General features: G+C 40.3%; 4 protein-coding genes across 11 annotated transcripts; all 4 read right to left on the reverse strand.

Moving 5' to 3' along the window:
• Positions 1-177: 177 nt before the first annotated feature.
• Positions 178-3258, reverse strand: LOC121254557 (zinc finger SWIM domain-containing protein 7). Of its 7 annotated transcripts, none has more exons than XM_041154649.1 (7): positions 3177-3258; positions 2075-2103; positions 1398-1475; positions 1262-1277; positions 1054-1159; positions 770-877; positions 178-628 (listed from the first exon to the last, which is right to left on the reverse strand). In XM_041154649.1, the coding sequence occupies exons 3-7, from the start codon at positions 1456-1458 to the stop codon at positions 527-529; spliced, it is 393 nt and encodes a 130-aa protein (XP_041010583.1). In that variant the 5' UTR covers positions 1459-1475; positions 2075-2103; positions 3177-3258; the 3' UTR covers positions 178-526. The 7 variants fall into 7 exon arrangements, with proteins under 7 accessions (XP_041010583.1, XP_041010579.1, XP_041010581.1 ...); XM_041154645.1 differs by having other exon boundaries at positions 1262-1283; positions 3177-3256; XM_041154647.1 differs by having other exon boundaries at positions 2021-2103; positions 3177-3225.
• A 425-nt stretch (positions 3259-3683) lies between these two features.
• On the reverse strand, positions 3684-6836 carry LOC121254551 (probable protein phosphatase 2C 63). The gene is made up of 4 exons (XM_041154638.1): positions 6324-6836; positions 5569-5942; positions 4596-4832; positions 3684-4322 (listed from the first exon to the last, which is right to left on the reverse strand). The coding sequence occupies exons 1-4, from the start codon at positions 6604-6606 to the stop codon at positions 4053-4055; spliced, it is 1164 nt and encodes a 387-aa protein (XP_041010572.1). The 5' UTR covers positions 6607-6836; the 3' UTR covers positions 3684-4052.
• Positions 6837-7765: 929 nt separating this feature from the next.
• On the reverse strand, positions 7766-10707 carry LOC121254553 (probable E3 ubiquitin-protein ligase RHY1A). Of its 2 annotated transcripts, none has more exons than XM_041154640.1 (3): positions 10181-10707; positions 9444-9625; positions 7766-8446 (listed from the first exon to the last, which is right to left on the reverse strand). In XM_041154640.1, the coding sequence occupies exons 1-3, from the start codon at positions 10379-10381 to the stop codon at positions 7993-7995; spliced, it is 837 nt and encodes a 278-aa protein (XP_041010574.1). In that variant the 5' UTR covers positions 10382-10707; the 3' UTR covers positions 7766-7992. The 2 variants fall into 2 exon arrangements, with proteins under 2 accessions (XP_041010574.1, XP_041010575.1); XM_041154641.1 differs by having other exon boundaries at positions 9444-9622; positions 10181-10673.
• A 7697-nt stretch (positions 10708-18404) lies between these two features.
• LOC121254560 lies at positions 18405-19645 on the reverse strand. The gene is made up of 2 exons (XM_041154651.1): positions 19267-19645; positions 18405-18932 (listed from the first exon to the last, which is right to left on the reverse strand). Exons 1-2 carry the CDS (start codon positions 19293-19295, stop codon positions 18635-18637), a joined length of 327 nt encoding a protein of 108 aa, XP_041010585.1. The 5' UTR covers positions 19296-19645; the 3' UTR covers positions 18405-18634.
• Positions 19646-19779: the final 134 nt, after the last annotated feature.

The raw sequence follows: 19779 nt of genomic DNA on the forward strand, positions 1-19779 counted from the left end.
TTCCAAAATAAAAATAATATTAAAAAAATATATTCTAACAAGATTTTATTCAACTTTTAACTTTTATCTCATTTCATCTATAAAAAAAAAACGCGATCTTAATGGTACTATGGACCTGAGACGGGAGGATTGGAGGCAGCATCTCTAAGTGCTCGATAAATGGAGTGTAATCGGAAATTGTAAGAAACACGGTATAGAATTTAGAATTTCATCAACCGTCAATATTTACCCCTACAAACTATAAGCCTATGACATCTGAACAGTGGTCTGATCAAACCCTCCACAAATTCCAAGAAGGTACACAATTTTATAATTTCCGTGCCTATGGACACTAAATTCATGCTCAGCAGCAGTTCCTCACAAAATGAAAATGGAACAAATTAACGAAAACGTTCAGCTGTGATCTACTCATGAATGTCCTAGCTCTTTAGCCGCACCTGACTTCTATTGGATAAACACATCAACTTTGTTCTTTGCTTCTGCTGCATATCACACTGAATGCAAAAGTGGCTTTCACCAAAAGACTTCAGAGTTTTGATAGCAGTACTGCTAGCTGCTCATCAGACACCTTAACTTCAATAAAAGCTCCCAACGACAAAGCTAGTCTTGCAGCTAACTGATGCTTACACTAGCAGAGAGGGAAACAAAAAGAATTCAATACAAGAAATTTAGTAGAAAATAAAGAAGAGAAAGGAAAAGTGTTGTCATGACTCATAGGTCAGAGGATTGGACTGCAAAACATAATGGATAAGCAAGAATGAGATCTCACACAAAGCTGTTCTCCTCTATTCACAATGTCATAGAAGAATGAATAACAGGCACAGTAGTTTTCGGCAAAGCAGAAATATTCCTCCTTCCTCCGTGATTCTCCCACAACCTAACCAGATCAAATAAGTGGTTTTAGTTTTTCTAGTTTTCCTTTAAAATAATTCTATAACAGCTTTCTTCACCCAATCTCCCCCAGCACCCCCTCCCCCAGGCCAGCTTCTCGGAGTATCTAGTCTATTATCCATGGGGTAACAAAACATGGATGCAATAAGCAATAAACTTCACCTGAAAGACGAAACGGCCGCTAGGTTCCCCAGAAATTCTCTTGACACCTCTTTGATCCACGATCCTAGTGGCTCGCTCAAAGTTTTTACCAAACAAGAAATGCAAGCTGCACGTATACGTAAAAAGAAAAGCCCAATAATTTAATCCCATTGCATACCGGTACTATTTCTCCATCGACATAGATTAAAATGGATTTAGATATACTAACATGGAGAGCTGATCATCTGTCACTGTCCAATTTCAACGTGCTCCTTAAATTATCAAATGCGCGCATGAATATAATAAAGTAATTAAATTGTATAAAAACTAATGATTATTGGTTTCAAAGTAGAAAAGAGAACGACCTGAACGAGTTGATTCGATGTCCTTCCACACCGCCTCCGCTGTCAAACTACTTGCACTCATCGTCGTTTCATTTGCCTCTACAAAAGCATAAATTTCAATGCTTAGCACTTCTGGGAGTGCTTTCTTGCTATCAAAAGCTAGACATAACTACAACCTTTGTCATTGAAAGTAAAAGTATTCTACAAAATCACTTGATAGCCTGCACAAGGAAAATTCTCAGGTTTCTAACAAATTAAAGCTAACAATTACCAACGAAATTTTAGCTTTTTTGGTTTTTTCAAAGCAAGGGAAGTGCCCTACGATCAGTTTAAGAGCCTGTAACAGAAACTAGTAAAGGTAACAACAACGAAATGCAGGCATGTGGCAGTAATCTAGGTGCTTGTGTTAATGCCTAAACCAGCACGGGTCCGTTCGATCTCTCAGACTTTGAAATCAGCAGGAAAAGAACTGAAGCATAAAAAAGAATATTCTAAGAAGTTGGTTGAGCCAACTTTGCTTATTTTGCCAAACGGAGATCTCAGTAAAAATGAAAAAAAAAATAAAAAAGTGTGGAAGGAAAATCTAGGGATTTTTTTTTTGTGGGGGGGGAGGGGTTTGGCCGCTCGAATCTGACCATACAAACCGGTTTGAAGGAGATATTCTCGGTCGGCCCTCGTTTTAAACTTGAGCCAAGTACCTTCCGGACTTTCTTTTGTCTCGTGGAAAAATCTACTCCTCGTCCGGTTTTTATATCACACACCACACAAAAGATGACATGGCAAACTCAGTTTACTTACATTCTGGTTCAGCAGCTAAATCTCCATCCACTCTCCCCCCGTGAATCCCTAAAGAAAAATCTCTCTCCCCATGACGATTTCATTTTCCTCATTTGAGAACTACTTTCCGCATGAGTCCCCAGTTTCTAATTTTCCATTTTCAGGCTATAGCGATGAGAGCTTGGATGGTTCAATCGTGTTGCATGGTTTTTTAGCTGGAGCCCGAGGGCCATTCACTCCATCTCAATAGATGGATCTAGAACACCAGACGTTGATCTTCAAATGCATAACTGCAAATATGCATGTGCCATCTAACTGGTTCATCCCAATTAGAAAATATGATTCTTTTGGGTTCTCAACCTTTTCAAGGGGGGCTTCTGAGACCCATATAAGTTTTTTGACCATTTACTTATGATTTCTATGTGATTTTGGAGATAATTTCTGAGGTCGGTTTGTAAATTCTTTGACTCTTTGTTTATGATTTCTATGTGATTCTAACGGTGATTTCTGAGGTTGGTTTTCTATTTTTATTGTCTATTTTCTAAAAATCTGCAATCAAATTGTAGACACTTGATCATATTCAAAGAGAATATTCATAGACACAACCAATATGCATCAGGTAACAATTGTGTTTTTCGGTACTTGCTTTTAAAGGAAAACGACAAAAAAAAAAATAAAAAGTGTTCATAAATCATGAAAAGTACTCGATCTAAACAAACAATCTTTTTAGACAATATTTTCTGAACAATGATAAAATGATCTAATTATAAGAAAAATCAAAGAGAATCATGACCTAAATCTATTTGCCGCAAAAATTGGAAAAAAATAAATGTTTGACAAACTTGGGCAGGCGGGTGGGCGGGCGGGCTGGCGGGCGGGTGGGAGAGAACGTGGTGAGAGTGAGAATTGTATTTTGATTTCAATTGGTTCTATTAAACTCCAAAACGAGCGTTTCATAAAAAAAATAAATAAATAAAGATCCAACTCAGTTGGTGTGTGGAAGATGCAGCATAGTAGGTAGTAGGTATTATTTGCACTCTATTCTTACAACTTTCCTTCGCGTGCTTCACAGAATACCTCACTTTTTCACAGAATACTCACTGTTCGTCTGGCGAAGTTTGGCTGCTGAGAATATATCAGTCAGAATACTTTATTATTATTTTTTATTTTATTATTATTTTTCACATAAAAAATTACTACTATTTAATATTTTATCATTATTTTTTTATTATTATTCACAAAATACTTGAGTTATTCTTACTCCCCAAACTAATAAGTCACTCCGAGACAGTAGGCTCAATGTAAAATATTTAATTAAATAAGACGAAATGTAGCGTGATTTGAACTTAAAACTTATGCTATGATATAAAATTATACTATATAAAAATAATCACTTATTCTAAAAATTTAAACCGATAAAAAAAATTAATTATTTATATTATATTCCAAAACACACAAACTGGTTTGATCGGTTCGATCAAACAATGTTGCCGCGGCCTTATGCCGTTGTTTATTAGCTGCGCATTACCATTTGTCTGATAAGCACTCAACAGAGCAGAAGCTTTGTTATTTGTAAAAATATGTTTGAAAAAAAGTTACAAAAACTGGTGTTCTCGTGATACTCTTCTTTCCTCTTGGATTTACTATCATCAACTCAAACGAGGCAAAATCAACAACCGAGCGACTAATGCAGCTAGAACTTCAGTTGAATAACCTATGGCAGCTTGATCCCATCAGCATCCATCAAACTCGATTATCAGTAGGACTGTACCTTTCTATATTCAAACCTTCTTTCCAGCAAAAAAAAAAAAAAAAAAAAAGAACAAACAAATAAAAGAACGCATGATATAGTCCTCGGAAAAACCAGGAGTCAGTAAATCTTCAAAAGGTTTTGTTTCTCTAGAAAACTGGGTGAAGAAGATCATCTTCAGCCTCATCTGCATTCAGGGAGAAGATGTCAACTGGTGCATTGGTGCAGGAAAACGTATTGTGGTTAAATCTTCCATTCGAGGAACCTTTTTGGTGGTCAAGATAAATGACGATCACAGTAATATCATCATGGAAATGACGCCTTACTCCCTTTTCAATTTTCTTTATGTCACCATATCTCATCTCTTTCTTCTTTGCAGCCTCTTGAATGGCAGCTCTGACCAGTGTCTTTGCAATTCCCTGCATGTATTAAACCAATGAATGGACTGTGTCACAAGTAGTCAAAACCCAACATCTCACGTGAAATTATCATTATGCACATATGCCACAAAGATTCTAATTGAACAATTTTCACCAGAAAATTTCAAAGCGATTCCATCAAAACACATAATAAGTATGGCAGGATTCTGCGAAGCACATAGCAATAGAATTTCTGAACCAAGAAAAGTGCTGTCGATAACAGTTGGAAAAAAGAACTACATATTAAAAAAGAAGTGAATGATGGGCACTCACAGCTCTTGGATTTTTTAACACAATGTCTACTGCTGCTTCATCACTTAACTGTTCCCAGAGACCATCTGATGCAAATATCAGGAATAAGTCCTGTGGCTTAAGCTTTCTAAAAAGGATAGAGGGTTCTGCTGTCATTACTGGTCGCTTCAAAGGAACGGGGTTTCCAAATTGCTGGAATATTGGGTCTCTGTTAAACTCGGGCCTTTTCAGGTAGACATCGCCAATAGATCTTGACACCTGAAGATAAGAACGAAAAAAAAAAAAATTACTGACAATTTCCTTCCACAATCACATTATTCAAGGTTATGGATAAGCTAACTGATATTTGGGCATTAAAAAAAAAAAAAACCAAAGTAGTACATAATTCACTCAAGCCCTACGAAAAAAAAGAGAAAATATTAAGTTGCACTGAATAGGAAGAAATCGAGATAAATTCCCTTAGACCTTAGGACTATGTTACAAGGGGTCTTCATGTACATCTCGTGCATGGAAGTCAAACTGCTTTTAACTTCATGAGATGCTGGATTGGAAGCAGAGCATAGGATTTCTCAAAGAGGATGAAAGATATAGGCCCTCTTAGTACAGCTTATGATACAAAAAATCTATCCTGTAAGAATACGGACGTGCGGCAAATGAACATCCGCAGCATCTACTTCCACTTATAGAAGAAAATTAAACAAAATTAAGTTTTTCCAGCGTAATCTGCATTTGCAAACATCTACACAGGGACTCTCTCTCTCTCTCTCTCTCTCTCTCTCTATGCATGAATGAATGAGTATTCGAAGAAAACTAGAAGACAATACTGAAATCATATTCTCTATCTTCTGAACTCGAGCAAATTCAAATTTGACTCAATACTATAACAATTATATCGCTTAAGTTAAAAAATTTTCCTAATTACATTTTAAATACAGGTAAAATACTGCCAAGAAACAGAACGAAGGTATCACAGCCTCACAGGTAACCACCATACCTGAATTATTCCCTTAATCCTCCAAACTCCACGGCAATACACCACAATGTGCGAATCATCGGGATGAAGTGCTTTCAGCTCCTTCCTCACCTTCTCAACTGCAACATTATGATCATCTGACAACCGTTCCGCCACAACCAAGTTTTTTGCACTCTCCAGAACTCTTCGGCCAAGAACTGCTCTCGAGTCACCAAGATTTGCGACGTACAATTCATCATTTGAAATAGCACCAACAAGACAGCATGACCCGACTGAAGCAATTTGTGGCCGTGCAGGCAATGCTCGCTTTACTAAATGCAAAAACTCCTCCTCGGTGACATGAAATGCCTTCTTTATCACATCCACGGATAATCCACCTTGTTCAGTAGCGAATTCTACAATTAAAAAACAATATTAAACTTCATTAAACTTTAAAAAAATTTTACAACAACCAAACAGAGCCCATGTTCACTAAACAGAGACTTCCCATAGTTCAATGAATCAAACGAAAAAAACCCAACTCAACCATTAAAAACTATCTGCAACTCATTCAGATAAGCACGAACCCCCTCTACTTTTTTTGGGTCCTGACCAACCATATCATCGGAGGACAAAAAAAAAAGAGAGAAAAAAAATTCAAGTCCTTTCCTTTCCCTCCCCCGTACAGAACAAACGAAACCTTCACAAACAAAGCGTTCCGCAGAGTCGCAGACATAGGTTTCTCCTTTTGTAGAAAACACAAACATAGATATGAGGCTTTGGCGAGGATAATATACTGTGCAAATAAGGAAATAGGCGCTTGTTGACGAATCTGGAAGCCTCTGGCCCACCATGGCCATCGTAGACGCCGACGTAAGTGGCGGAGGGCGAGCTGAAGACCTGGCTCTGGTCTTCGAGGCTGGAATTGGCCTGGACCACCGCGATGGAGTAATCCCCAGACGCATGAGGCTTGAGGTCCGTGTGCCAGAGAAGTCCATCGCCCCTGCCGCCACCACAGCCACAGCCTAGACGCCCAAAAAAGCAGCGCTCCAGTGGGCTGTAACACGACCGCAGCATCATCCTCGTTCCCTGTATGAATCTGTTTTTTCCCCCAGAAGAACAAGCTCCTGCGTGTGCTCTGGTTTAGTCGGGTCTGTGATAATAAGAGGCAGAGAGTGAGAGATAGGGACAAAGGAAAGTGGTGGGTGAATTACCGCGTCAAGACTCGAGGAATGAAGGAAGCTGACTGTTTGAATAAACGCTTGACGCTTTTATACTGTACGCGTTATTTTTTTCTCTCTTGCATAGAAAACGTATAGGATGGTTTTTCCAAACTTCTTTTCCAACCTCTTATTTATTTCTTTATTTTTATTTTTTTGTAGATGAGGACATGGCAACAAGATTTTCAGGTTGTTTATTTATTTATTGTATATTCAATAGCCATAGCCCATAGGAAGTGAATATAACTTACTGGCAGTCTGTTCTATCAAATCCCATTTTTGCCAACTTAATATGGTGTGCAGTGCACCTCATGTTGTCTTTATTCATCCATCACATTCATAATCACTTACCCCAATATGAAATAAATAGATTTATATGTAGAATTACTTACCAAAAATAGACAAGAAAAAGAGGTTCATGCAGCTCGAGCGTACTCACTTTCGGAAAAATACCCAATTAAAAGTTGAATACTGATTACTGTGGCGGTGTGGCATGTTTATTATTAATCATGAATATAAAATGATGCGGGGGGGGGGGGGGGGGGGGGGGGGGGGGGGGGGGGGGGGGGGGGGGGGGGGGGGGGGGGGAAGGCAAAAATGAGGACCAATAACTAACAAAATATGGGGGAAATGACGAAAAAATATTAGAGGACTATTCCACCCAATGAATGATCTCTTCGGCAGCAGACAATCTTGAAACATTGCACAAAAACCCGTGAGGCCCATTGAAAGCTACACAAATTTAACACAATTGTTGACCCGCTGGATTGATGTCTTGGTTAACTGGACCCGTCATGGATGAGGTTATATCATCTACTTGAGAAAAACTACGATTCAGTGTCGACAATTAAAAATAAAAAAGGAAAAAAGATTGATTCTCACAGCAGATAATATTTTTAAGAAAAAATAATAATATAACATATTTTCAGATAGAGGGAAAAAAGAATCCAAAGTTTCAGTGCAACATTCCCGTATCTACAGAGAATTAACTCGGTAAAACCTTCTATAAAGCTTAAGAGGAAACATAAAACATGGATTTAAAATTCACGTTCAAGGGAATGAAACAAATTTCTCACTTAAGAGTAGGGATCTAAAACATGCGTTCAAGACTTTACAGGTGTGCAACAAAACAATAGATACAAGGATTACATATCTACAATTTTTTAAGGCAACTATATAAAATAGTAGAGACCCAGAACTTTCAACAGTATAAGAAATTCAGGCTATAAAAAGGTACTTGTAAAGTTTACGTCCTTTTTATCTCTCTATGACTAGTTATGACTATATCTCGACGGCAATACGGACAGTCCCCACAGGTTCGAACCCAGGGATCCAAGCATGCAGAGTGGAATTTATGCCCACAGGGCAAGTGTATAAGCTCGTCTCCCTCTGAGAAAGTCTCCAGACATATACTACAATCCTGTGAACCTCTTGACACCACCCCCTCAACTGTGCTGCTATAAACCTCCACGCGCAAACAGTCAAGAGCCTCCTGAGTGAGACCAGGCGGCTTCTTCTTTGGTTCTTGCAATAATTGCAGCCTCTCAATTCGGGAGCTCAAGTCGGTAATGGTTGAGCTTCCAACTGACTGACCTGTTGACGTTCGATTCCCCATGTTACCAACATCAACCAGCCCACTTATATCATCTTCAAACATTATTTCAGTACGGTTAATGTAAGACGGAGGTCTGTCGCTTTCCCTAAATATAAAGCCAAACAAATCAGGAAACTACATTAATCCAGCATGGTTAATGTCAGATTAAGATATTTCAATTCAAATATACCAAAAGACGGAGCTTAGAACATTTTGTTGATGAATAAGTAGCTTAGAACATAGTAACATCTGCAGGCTGCAGCATATGAAAAGTGGCAGAAGCAGCAGCAAATGACTTTTTCCATATTAAAACAATTCAATCAAGACTTTGGGAGCTCAAGAGACTTAGAAAAATCATGGACAGAAAGGAAATAAAAATAAAATTAAATCGAACTACAAAACACAATGAATGATTGAAAGAGACATCAATCGAGATTAGTTCGATGAGTTCATAGAAAAATTGAATGGAGTTTTTGCTATTTTGAGTATTAAAGCTTTAGTATTGTATAACTTTGCGTGCTTAATGAACATAAGCATAGAATCCAGCAATTTTAAATGCATACGATACTAATTTTAAAGAAATATTCACAATAATTTACAGCTCCACCTATGCATGTGCTTAGTGTCCCAAACCCAGAGAAATAAGGATTGTACTAGATTGATAGCCAGCATAAAACTAGGCATCAATGCTACTGCCAATCAATGCTACTCTGTACTGAGCATGCCGTCCAACCTTCATGAATGCTACTGGCTACTCGAAACCAGAACGTCCGTGTTTTCACAGTCAGTAGCATTGATGGCTTCCGATCACTGTACTGTGCAGATATACAATGACAAACGGGTATATAAATACCATGGCTAAATTAAATGTATGTCATAAATTGGTTCTACAAATCAATTGCAACATCAATGGGGAAAATTGGAATCAATTTGTTGGAATTCTTTGATCATATGAGTTTTACATGCTAGCTTTATTTTTGGGGGTCTCTCTTGCACACATCCAATAGTTGCACCCCTTAATGTTCCTTTTTATGAAATGAAATTCAATTGGATCTCCAAAGCCACAGAAAATTACAAACACACACATAGCAGTAAGCACAGACCTGTTTCCAGAAAGAGGCTCCCCTCTCAACCTCTGCAGAAGCCTTGCCCTTGCAAGCAGCACAGCCCCAGGAAGCCTGTCATTCTCAGTTAACCTCGGCCTACTCCTGCTGCTTAAATTTTCTGTGTTAGAATTGTTGCTTGCAACAAACTGACTCGGACCAGATCGAACTGATGCACGCTCCTTAGCAAGGGAACAAAACAAAAAAATGAGGGGATATTTAACTCTGAATCTCCAGACACCACCAAATGACTACACACTTTCAAATTAACTTTTTATAGCCGAGATTTCACCGCTAACTTTACAAGATTTGGAATACAGAGAGAAAATGGAGTTGCATCCTCCACTTCACTAAGCCTGATTCAATTATATGGGTTAAATCAACATTCTTAAAAACCAAAACAATAAGAGGCAAGGTCTCATATACATATACACAAACACATGTATAGGTTTGCATATTATTTTTATATACATGTGTGTGTTTGTGTGTGTGCCCATATATCAGATTCTACCAAAATCGAGACAAATTTCATTTGTTCAAACCAACAATCTCCACCGGACCACCGAGCCCGAGCCTAATTTATTAAATTGACATTCGATTTCAAATCAAGTTCAAAAAAGGAAAGAAAAGATAAAGAGGGAGAACTTAGACTATGTGTTCTTTCTTTCTCTTGGGATCCTCTATTTCCTGACGAACCAAGGAGAGATTTACAGAAAAAAAAAGTAGTAGATATCTACCGTGTGATGCGACACATGCGGGGATCGCCGGGGAGGATTGCAGCCGTCCAAATCACGGCGATGATGGTGATAGGGCTGATGGCTGTGAAGATCGCTATGATGGCGGCGGTTGTAGGGAGAAATTCGATCGAACCCTAGATCCTGGTCGCTCCGACCCAGGCGAGACCTCCGGGAGTAGAATAGCTCCGATGCGCTCGTCATGCACTAACCCGACTCTCTCACCTCTACGACCCGATTTATCAAGAAGCAAAAGGGAAGTTTAAGCTCTTTATAGAATAAATAGTAATGGAGGAAGATAGGAAAGTTACTGAAAGATTGGGAGAAACGCGGGAGAAAGAACTCAGAGGAGAATTTGCGAGCGAAGTTGAAGTCTGAGAGCTTCGAAGAAACGCACTGCGAGTCTGTGAGGGAAGTTTGAAGATTCGTCAAGAAAACGAATTTTGATGGAGGTTGAGAAAAAAGAAAAACAAAAAAATTGTCGGATAAAATATTTGAAATGGGAGGCGTTAGATTGTGGAGTTCGTACTGTATTGGAATTTGGAAGTCGTCATTATAACTAAGGGCGTGTAAAATTCTGAAAATTTGAACTCCGTCTGACTTTTACTCCGATTCCGACCCTGACGTCATTGGAATTCGGAATCAAAATTCGGAGTAGCTCAGAATATCTATTCGGAGTCGGAGTCGAAGCTCCAAGAAGCTCCGATTCTGACTCTGAAATTTTTTTTACTGTACACTTACGCTCGAGCGAGGTGTCGAGCGCAAGTCGAGCACACGTTGTATTGAATATTGGCTCAAGCGACATGTCGAGCAGAAATCGAGCGAACCTCACTGGAAGAGTTCTGCTTGAGCGACATGTCGAGCGAAAGTCGAGCAAAACTCTCTGAAAGAGTTCTGCTCAAGCGCCACATCGAGCGCACATTGAGCTCCGATCTTATGTTGGAGCTCCGACCTCCGATCGGAGTCGGACTCCGACTCCAATTCGGAGTCGGAGTCGGAGCTCCAATTTGGCTCCGACTCTTGTTGGAGTCGGAGGTCGGAAATGAGCACTCCGACTCCGTCGGAGTCGGAGCCCAGCCCTAATTATAACGGTTTACTAAAATAGCACATATTATTTTTAATTAATTATTTAATATTATTCCTATCTTATTATTTAATATTTTTTTTTGAAATATAAGATTATTCAGCAGTTATATATAATATTTATTTACAAACAATGCGTATTAAATATCTATTCTATTTTATCAATCTTTTTTATTTAAATTTTTAATTTTGAAATCTTTACCATCTCAATAGACAATATCGGATAAGTATAAATATCTCATCTTATCTCATCTAATTTTAATTAATAATCTTATTATTATTTATAAATAATTTTAAATAATATCATCTTATCTCATTATCTAAATGTCCTATATGTGTTAAATTATAAGTATGGATAATATTTTTTATGTTATTATATATAAATATTAGGTGATTTAATTTGTGTATGAATAATGCTAGAGCATTTGGCTTGTATCTTGTTAATCTCAATGGATAAACCCGGTTCAAAAGTAAATGGACAAAATTGAAAGATTAATGGAAAAGCTAATTTATTTTTCACTTAAAGTTATTTTATCCACTCATTTTTCAATTTTCAAGCAGGATGTATCAAGTAAAGTTTTAATTGGACACGAGCTAAATTCAATGCTAGATACAATCTTTAGTATGCAGGTATGCACATTCTCATTAAAAAAAGTGGAACTTACTATTAATAAATAAGGTTTTTTATGTAAATTCTAAATTTATTAATTTTTTTCAAAATAAATATATTGTATACTTTAAGATTATACAAACTATTTTCATTAGTAGATTATTTAAAATCATATAATATGTTGTATGCCAAAGATGATTAATAAAGATATTATAAATTGTAGCAGAATAATAGCAAGTTTACTTATGGCTGGGATGGAAGTGATAGCTCTGTTGAAATGGCTACCTGGATAGCTACCCTGTAGGTAGTGCCATTGGCAACAGGCAGCGTGCACTTTAAAAAGTGAAAGTGCATTATTATAAAGGTTTGCATGGGTTTGGGGGCAGGATACATCGTGTTGTCATTATGGGTTTACCACTTATTATGCTTTGACCTTCCCCATGCTCACTCAGCTGCCACTGCCAGTCTAAATTAATTGTGTGAATATATATGTTAACGCCAAACGGACGTAACAGTTCGAGAGGGAATAAATAGACGTTTTCCATTCGTTATAGCAATAAGAGTCATGATTGGTGTGGTGAATAGCTCTTGACAGAGGTTTGGTGTGATTGTATGGTGTTGGTGTATACATTTACAATAATGAATAAGAAATAAATATAAAAAAATAAAAAGAGACACATATATTTACGTGATTCGACATAATACTTACATCTACAGATCGTTTGAGGGGAAGAATCTATTATAATTTATTAATTTTATAGTCTCTCATAACCTCTCGTCCTTACTGTGCTATAGATATAAAAAATCCATCTTCTAGTGGAGATACTGCCGTTGAAAATCATGTTGTGAGGTTGAACAAGCCAAAGTAGAAGTCCAAAAAGTCGTCTCCTTGAAGCACCTCAAGAAAAGTCTGGTAAAAAATCCCTGAAGTCGTCTAGTTCCCTCCCTGTTATCTTCTATCCCTTGTTCCTTTATGTCTCATCCCCTCTCTTTTATGTCACGTCTCTCATTTTTCTCTTGAAATCCTGTACTTTCTCTGCCTTTTGTCCCTTCATTCCCTCTCTCTTCCTTCCTTCCTTCCTAATAAGACCTCGCACCATGAGCTGAGCCTAGAAAACCACTTTGGACTTGGTAGATTTTATCCCTTTCAGTTGCATGTGATTCTTAAAGGCAATTTGCTCCAAAAAAGAAGACCTTGAGAATCTTTAAAGATAAAATATGCAATTAAAATAACCCGCCAAAACCCGTAGAGAAATAAATTCTGAGAGCAGGTCCCTAGTTATCTGTTTCGCTTGCGTTAAGTGATGAAGATTTTCGAGCGCGAGGCTAAGCAGGAGATGGGCTCAACTGCATTAAATGCGAGTCAGATCTCATCTTTGCGAGATAAGTGGGAGGCTAAGCGAAAGATAAGCTCGACCGCGTTAGGTGTGAGTGAGGAGCTCATATTCGAGAGATGAGCGGGAGACTAGCTCGACCACATTAGGTACGAGCACAGAGCTCGTCTTGGCTAGATGAGCCAGAGGCTAAGTGGGAGATAAGCTCGACTGCATTAGATGTGAGTGCCAAGCTCGTCTTAACCAGATAAGCGAGAGATAGGCTCGACTGCGTTAGGTGTGAGCGCGAAGCTCATCTTCACGAGATAAATGGGAGGCTAAGTGAGAGATAGGCTCGACGGCGTTAGGTGTGAGCACGAAGCTCATCTTAAAGCGTGAAGGTCAGGCAATCAAGCGTCTTGCCCGTTGATGGGGCACTTGGGGGTCAGGCAATCCCTAACCTTTCCTGCTTATTGACTCGTTCTCGAAGATAACCCGAGCGAGGCGGTTGTGGCACAAGTCTAAACACTCGACGTTTGCTGAAGGAGATGCCGACTCAGGAGTAATGTTAGGCAGTCAGATGACTAAACCCGCACTCTGCCATGAGAGAGTTCGGACAGCCTGGAGACCAAACTCACCTCTTTGAGTCTCACAGGGAGGTAAATAAGAGGTGCTTGATAATGCTGTAAAAGTCAAACCAGTTAGTGTAAATAACCTTCAATCATGAGCGTGAAATTCGCGAACCTGAATCGTCGTCTTGAAGTGTGGCGAAGGTTTGAGGCTCGACGTTTGCTAGAGGAGATGCGGTCCCTAGATTAACGTCGAGCAGTTGAATGATTAAACCCGTACTCTACCATGAGAGAGTTCGGACAGCCTGGAGACCAAACTCACCTCTTTGAGTCTCACGGGAAGGTAAATAAGAGGTGCTTGATAATGTTGTAAAAGTCAAACCAGTTAGTGTCAATAACCCTCAATCATGAGCGTGAGATTCGCAAACATGAATCATTGTCTTGGAGTAAGGTGAAGGTTTAAGGCTCGGCTTTTTCTAGAGGAGATGCAGTCCCTGGAGTAACTTCAAGTAGTCGACAGACTGAACCCGCACTCCACTGTGAGGGAGGTCGGACAACTTAGAGACCAAACCCGCCTTTTTAAGTCTCATGGGAAGGTAAATAGGCTTGACAGTGCTGTAAGCAGATCAGTATAAACAATCTCCAATCACGAGATTGAGTGTGGCAAAGGCCTGAGACGTTACTCATTTGGCGTCTCGTTTGGTGGAGCTGGAGTGTGGTGAGGATTTGAGATGTTATCGGTTTGGTGTTCCGTTGCAGGGGATGGTGTCCCAGGAGAAATTGTCAAGCAGTTGGATGACTGGACCGCACTCCTCCATGAGAGAGGTCAAGCAGCCTTAGGGGCCTAGAGTAGACTTGCCTCTTTGATCCTCACGGGGAGGTAAATTGTTATGCAGTTTTGAAGCTGGACCTGCATTTCACTGTGACAGAGGTCAGTTGGGTAGCTAATAGGCTGGACCCGCACTCCTCCATGAGAGAGATTGAGCCACCCGGAGGCTAAGCTCGCCCTTTGTGTCTCACGGGGAGGTATGACAAGCAGTTTGAGACTAAACTCACACCCGCTTGTTGACACCACATGGAAGGTAAATGTGGTGGCAGACTGGAGCTGGTCCTGCACCTCATCATGACGGAGGTCGGGGTAAGTCTTTGAGCTGTCGAGAGGCTGAACCAACACTCCTCCTTGAGAGAGGTCAAGTTGCTTGAGGCTAAACTCACCTCTTTGGTCCTCACAGGGAAGTAAGCCGGGTAGTTTGGGACTGAACTCGCACTCACCTATTGACGCCACAATGAAGGTAAGTGTCGGTGCAGGTTGGAGCTAGTCCCGCACTTTGCCGTGATGGAGGTCTAGCCGCCATGAGGGTTGGACATACCTGTTGACTCTTACAGGGAAGGTAAGTTGTCAGGCAGTCAAGGGCTGGACCCGCACTCTGCAGTGAGAGAGGCCAAGCATCTGGAGACTAAACTTGTTTATTTAAGCCCCACGGGGGAGGTAAGATGGGTAGCTAAGAAGCTGGACCCGTACTTTGCCACGACGGAGATTAGGGTAAGTCGTCAGGCAACCGATTGGTTGGACCCGCACTCCACTGTGAGAGAGGTCGAGCCACTTGGAGACTAAACTCGCCTCTTTGAGCCTTACGAGGAGGTAAGACGGGTAGTTTGAGACTGAACCCACACCTGCTTGTTGACGTCTCAGGAAAGTAAGTGTCGGGACAGGCTGGAGTTGGTCCTACACTTCGTCATGACTAAAGTCGGGGTAAGTCATTGGGCAACCAATAGGCCGGACCCACACTTCGCTGTGAGAGAGATCGAGCTGCCTAGAGGCCAAGCCAGCCCCTTTGTGTCTCACAGGAAGGTAAGATGAGCAGTTTGAGAATGAACCTGCACCCGCTTTTTGATGCCACAGGGAATGTAAGTGTCGTGGCAGATTGAAGCTGGACTCGCACCTTACCGTGATAGAGGTCAGGCTACCGAGGCGGGGCAAGTTGACCAGCATGTTGACCCTCATAGAGCAAGTAAGTAAGAGAGGTGCTTGTTTGTGTCCATGTGAGTGCCAATCAATTTATTTCGATGGAGATATATCGAGACGTCCAAACGGTGTTCCAGTGTGGCGGCGTATCTGGTATTTCGCGTTACAAGAATAAATTATGTTAGTAAAAATAAAATGCACACGAGTTTTGAGGGATACAAACTGGTGTGTTTTAGCCTTTATAGCCAATTCTTCTTGACCAAAATTGCCCTCTCCTAATTGTTGTTTCTTTTCTTTCTTGTTTTTTTTTTCTTTATCCTTTATCATCCTCCTTTTTTCTTTTTCTTTTTTTCCTTTTCTTTTTTAACTAAAGGAGATTCACTGGGGCCATGTGCTGCACTATGGTTGGGAGGAGGTGGCAAGCATCATGGTGCATGGGTCCAAGTAGTGGTGAGGTCATGCTGGGTTGGCCGAGCACGTCGTTGGCTGCCCACTTGCACACAGTCGAGATGGTGGCGGTTTGCTTGGTGAAGAGGAAGTCCTGTGGCGAGGAAAAGTTGTTTGCGTTGGAGGACCTATGTTGTTTGAGCAGCTGTGGTGAGGGATTTCATGTTTGAGCAATTAAGGCGGGCAACGTTGTTGCCCAAGGAGCTTAACTGTCAGGTCGTGCAGCTTTTAGGCGAGAAATACATGGCCAAGGAGCCTCTAGGTGGGAAAGTTGTCCATCTTAGTGGCGGTATGGTCGTGGTCGAGGAGATTTGGTTGCATGGGTTTACGTCCTAGTGTGCTTAGGTAGAGCAAGTGCTTAATGCGAGTTGTTGGGGAGGTTACATGGGGACCATGTTGTTTGGTCGAGGAGCACATGGTTTCCCGCCGGTGCATGGCAGGATGCAGTGGGCAAGATGCATGGGCGAGAGAGAAACTCTAGTGGGCGAGGTGCATGGTATCAACCGAGATGCATGGCAGGAAGGCGCTGGTCGAGATGTGCATAGCTGGGATGAGTTGGCCGAGGGAAAGGTTCTCTCGTGGTTTAGGGCCGAGTTGAGGGAGGGGAGTCCTTCACTAGAGGCCGTGATAGAGCTGGCCGAGAAACCCAATGGGGGGTCATGGAGACTAGCGGCTGAGGAAGGGACTCGTCGCCGGGGGAGGGGAGTCAATTTGAGTAGTTGAGATGTTTGAAGGCTGCCAACCTGGCCGTAGGGGTGTGACCAATGGGGAGACTCTTCATCGACGCTTTTTGTGGCAGAGGAGTACCTTGCCGGTGATAGAGATCATCGACGGTCCTAAAAGAAATTGTTGGTGGGGACATGGGGCTCATGGCAGTTAACCGTGGGTCGCCGTAAATTGGATGCAAGACTATGGTCCACCGATTATTCGTCAAGGTAGCTGGGGTCCACCCTTCAGCCGACAGAGTACGTTGGTGGTCCAAGTGGTGACTGCTAGTGGGAGCTGGGGGCTCATGGCAATTAGCTGTGAGCTAGCCTTTAGATTTTGGTGTATTGGACACAGGGCTGTGAGCTGCCGCGGGTCTGCCTTGGTGGTCGAGGACCACTCTCGTGCCAACAGAAAATGCTGGTGTCCTAACGGTGATTGCTAGTAGGAGCAAGGGCTCACAGGGGTTTGCTATGGAGATTTGGGCCTCGATCGGTGTGGTGTAGAGCCCCTGGTAGTGGTCCGGTGCGGTCGTATGGTATCTGTGAGTACATCCATGCCAGTGAACATGAAACAAACACAGGAAAAGTAAAGAGAGTGAGACACAAATTTATGTGATTTGACATAATGCATATGTCTACGGGTTGTTTGAGGGGAGAATCTACTACAATATGTTTATTTTACAGTCTCTAGTCGCCACTGTAGAATGGATATCGAAAATCTATATTTTGGTGGAGATATCGCCGCTGTAACTCCTGTAATGAGGTTGAAGAAGCCAAAGTGGAAGTCCAAGAAGTCGTCTCTTTGAAGCCCCTCAAGAGAAGTCTAGAAAAAAATCCCTGAAGTAGTCTGGTTTCCTTCCCTCACTTTTATCTTCTGCCCCTTGTTCCTTTATGTCTTATCCCCTCTCCTTTATGTCATATATCTAATTTTTCTCTTGATAGCCTGCCCTTCCTCAGCCTTTTCTCCCCTCCTTCCCTCTCTCTTTCTTCCTTCCCGATGAGACCTCTCATCTTGAGTTGGGTCTAGTAAAATCACTTTAGGCATGATAGATTTTATCCCTTCCCATATATATATATACACACACACACACATATAGAGAGAGAGAAAGACACACACACACATAAACATTTAGAGTAGTTACAAACATATATATTATGACCAAACATTAATATATAACTCGTGCTCCATTTGGACCGTGTCTTTTGTTTTTACTTGCACACTTTGGTCGCAGGAACCCGCAAGTCCAAAAATTGAGTGGAACCTGATAAAAAAACAAGCGTAGAGTAATCAAAGGTTGGAAACTCAAATCTCACGCATTGGGTGACCCTGGATAGATTAAATATTGACAAAACTTCAAAGTTTTTAAGGCTGATTTCGACCATTAATTAAAGTTATGATCAATATTAGTTGAACAATATTATTTAATATATGTTTCCAGAATTTGGTCATTAGTTCACATGACATTCCTCATGCTTATTGCTTGTAAGTAATAAGAAGTTCGAGAAAACCTTGACAACTACTAAGCTCGATATATACGTGCAGAAAAATTACTGATTAAAACCATAAATTCGAATATCCAATATCATGGATTAAATTCCTCAAATCTCTGGTGATCAGTAGGAGAGGAGGAGAAGTACATTATTTCTCAGTACATTAGTCAATCACCATTATTCACAAACCCTTTCCTATAAATTTTCTACGTACTTAATTATAAACTGTCGTTACAGAGACAAATTAAGCACAACATGTATATTGATATAATTAGAAATTATTTGTGAGAAAGTGATCATGATCATATGGAGTGTTAGGATCTGGCTTTTCAACGCCATCGGCGTTCCTCAGCCAATAGGTCTGAAATTGATTGAGAGAAGCCGCACCTTCCGGAACATCATCCATCACCGATTCATGGCCTTTCGGAAAGTATATGCCTGTACGTGGATGTGGAACCCAGTACGGTGAATCATCCATCTTCACATCACTGACTGCATTTCCAAGTTTTTTTGGACGACCTGCTCCAACTGCAAGCTTGCTCAAGCTCTCGTTTACCTGTTTAGCTTCCCTGCACCAAACACCATGGCCTCAAATCATCAACATATATCAATGTTTTTTTTCCTCTTATACACATGCAACAAAATGAGAAAAATTCTTAACTATCAGAGTGATTGGATAACACTAGGATTAACGAAAACAAGACCTAGTAGTTCAAACTCCAAATCTACACTCTATCTAATTTAATTAAATATTTCTTGTGGATCCACTTATTGAGAGGAAGTACCTCTGACCTACAAATGAAGAAAAATGTTAAGATATAAATTAAATAGTAAAATATATCCATTTCTATTAGCTTAAGCTATTAGAATAAATAGTGATTTCATATGCCACAGTAAAATTACCTAAGCATAAACATCTTTGTTTTCGCCATCAAGCCCAACTCTTTGACTGTGATATTTGAACGGGTGTTTATAAGGCAGTGAAGTAAAAGTACATGTGCGATGCAATGCAAGATCTGAATGAGAAAAATTGAAAGGTTTTAAGGCCCTTATATATTAAGTTCTGATGAGCGGTGCATATAGAGCTCATGCCAAGTAGGTTTGTTTATTAATTCCAGAATAAATTCTGTACATATGAGGATTGGATGGTTCATGTATAAAGTCTATATACATAAAGCAAAAGCTAGCGAGCATCAAAACCCTTTTTCCTCTTCGAGACATGAGGGTTATGTCAATCGGTGGCTCTAAAACTTCGCTAGGACATCACTACATGTAAAATTGAATAAAAGCGAGTTATAATATTCTCTCCCCCTATCTCTCTTTCTCCTTTTTTTTTTATTTTTTTATTTTTTTTTATTTGGACATTCTTTTTATCTTTATAGTCATATATTATTCTACTTATGTGATTAGAGAATA

The sequence above is a fragment of the Juglans microcarpa x Juglans regia genome, chromosome 3D (genome assembly GCF_004785595.1).
Source record: "Juglans microcarpa x Juglans regia isolate MS1-56 chromosome 3D, Jm3101_v1.0, whole genome shotgun sequence".
In the NCBI taxonomy this organism is placed as follows: Eukaryota; Viridiplantae; Streptophyta; class Magnoliopsida; order Fagales; family Juglandaceae; genus Juglans; species Juglans microcarpa x Juglans regia.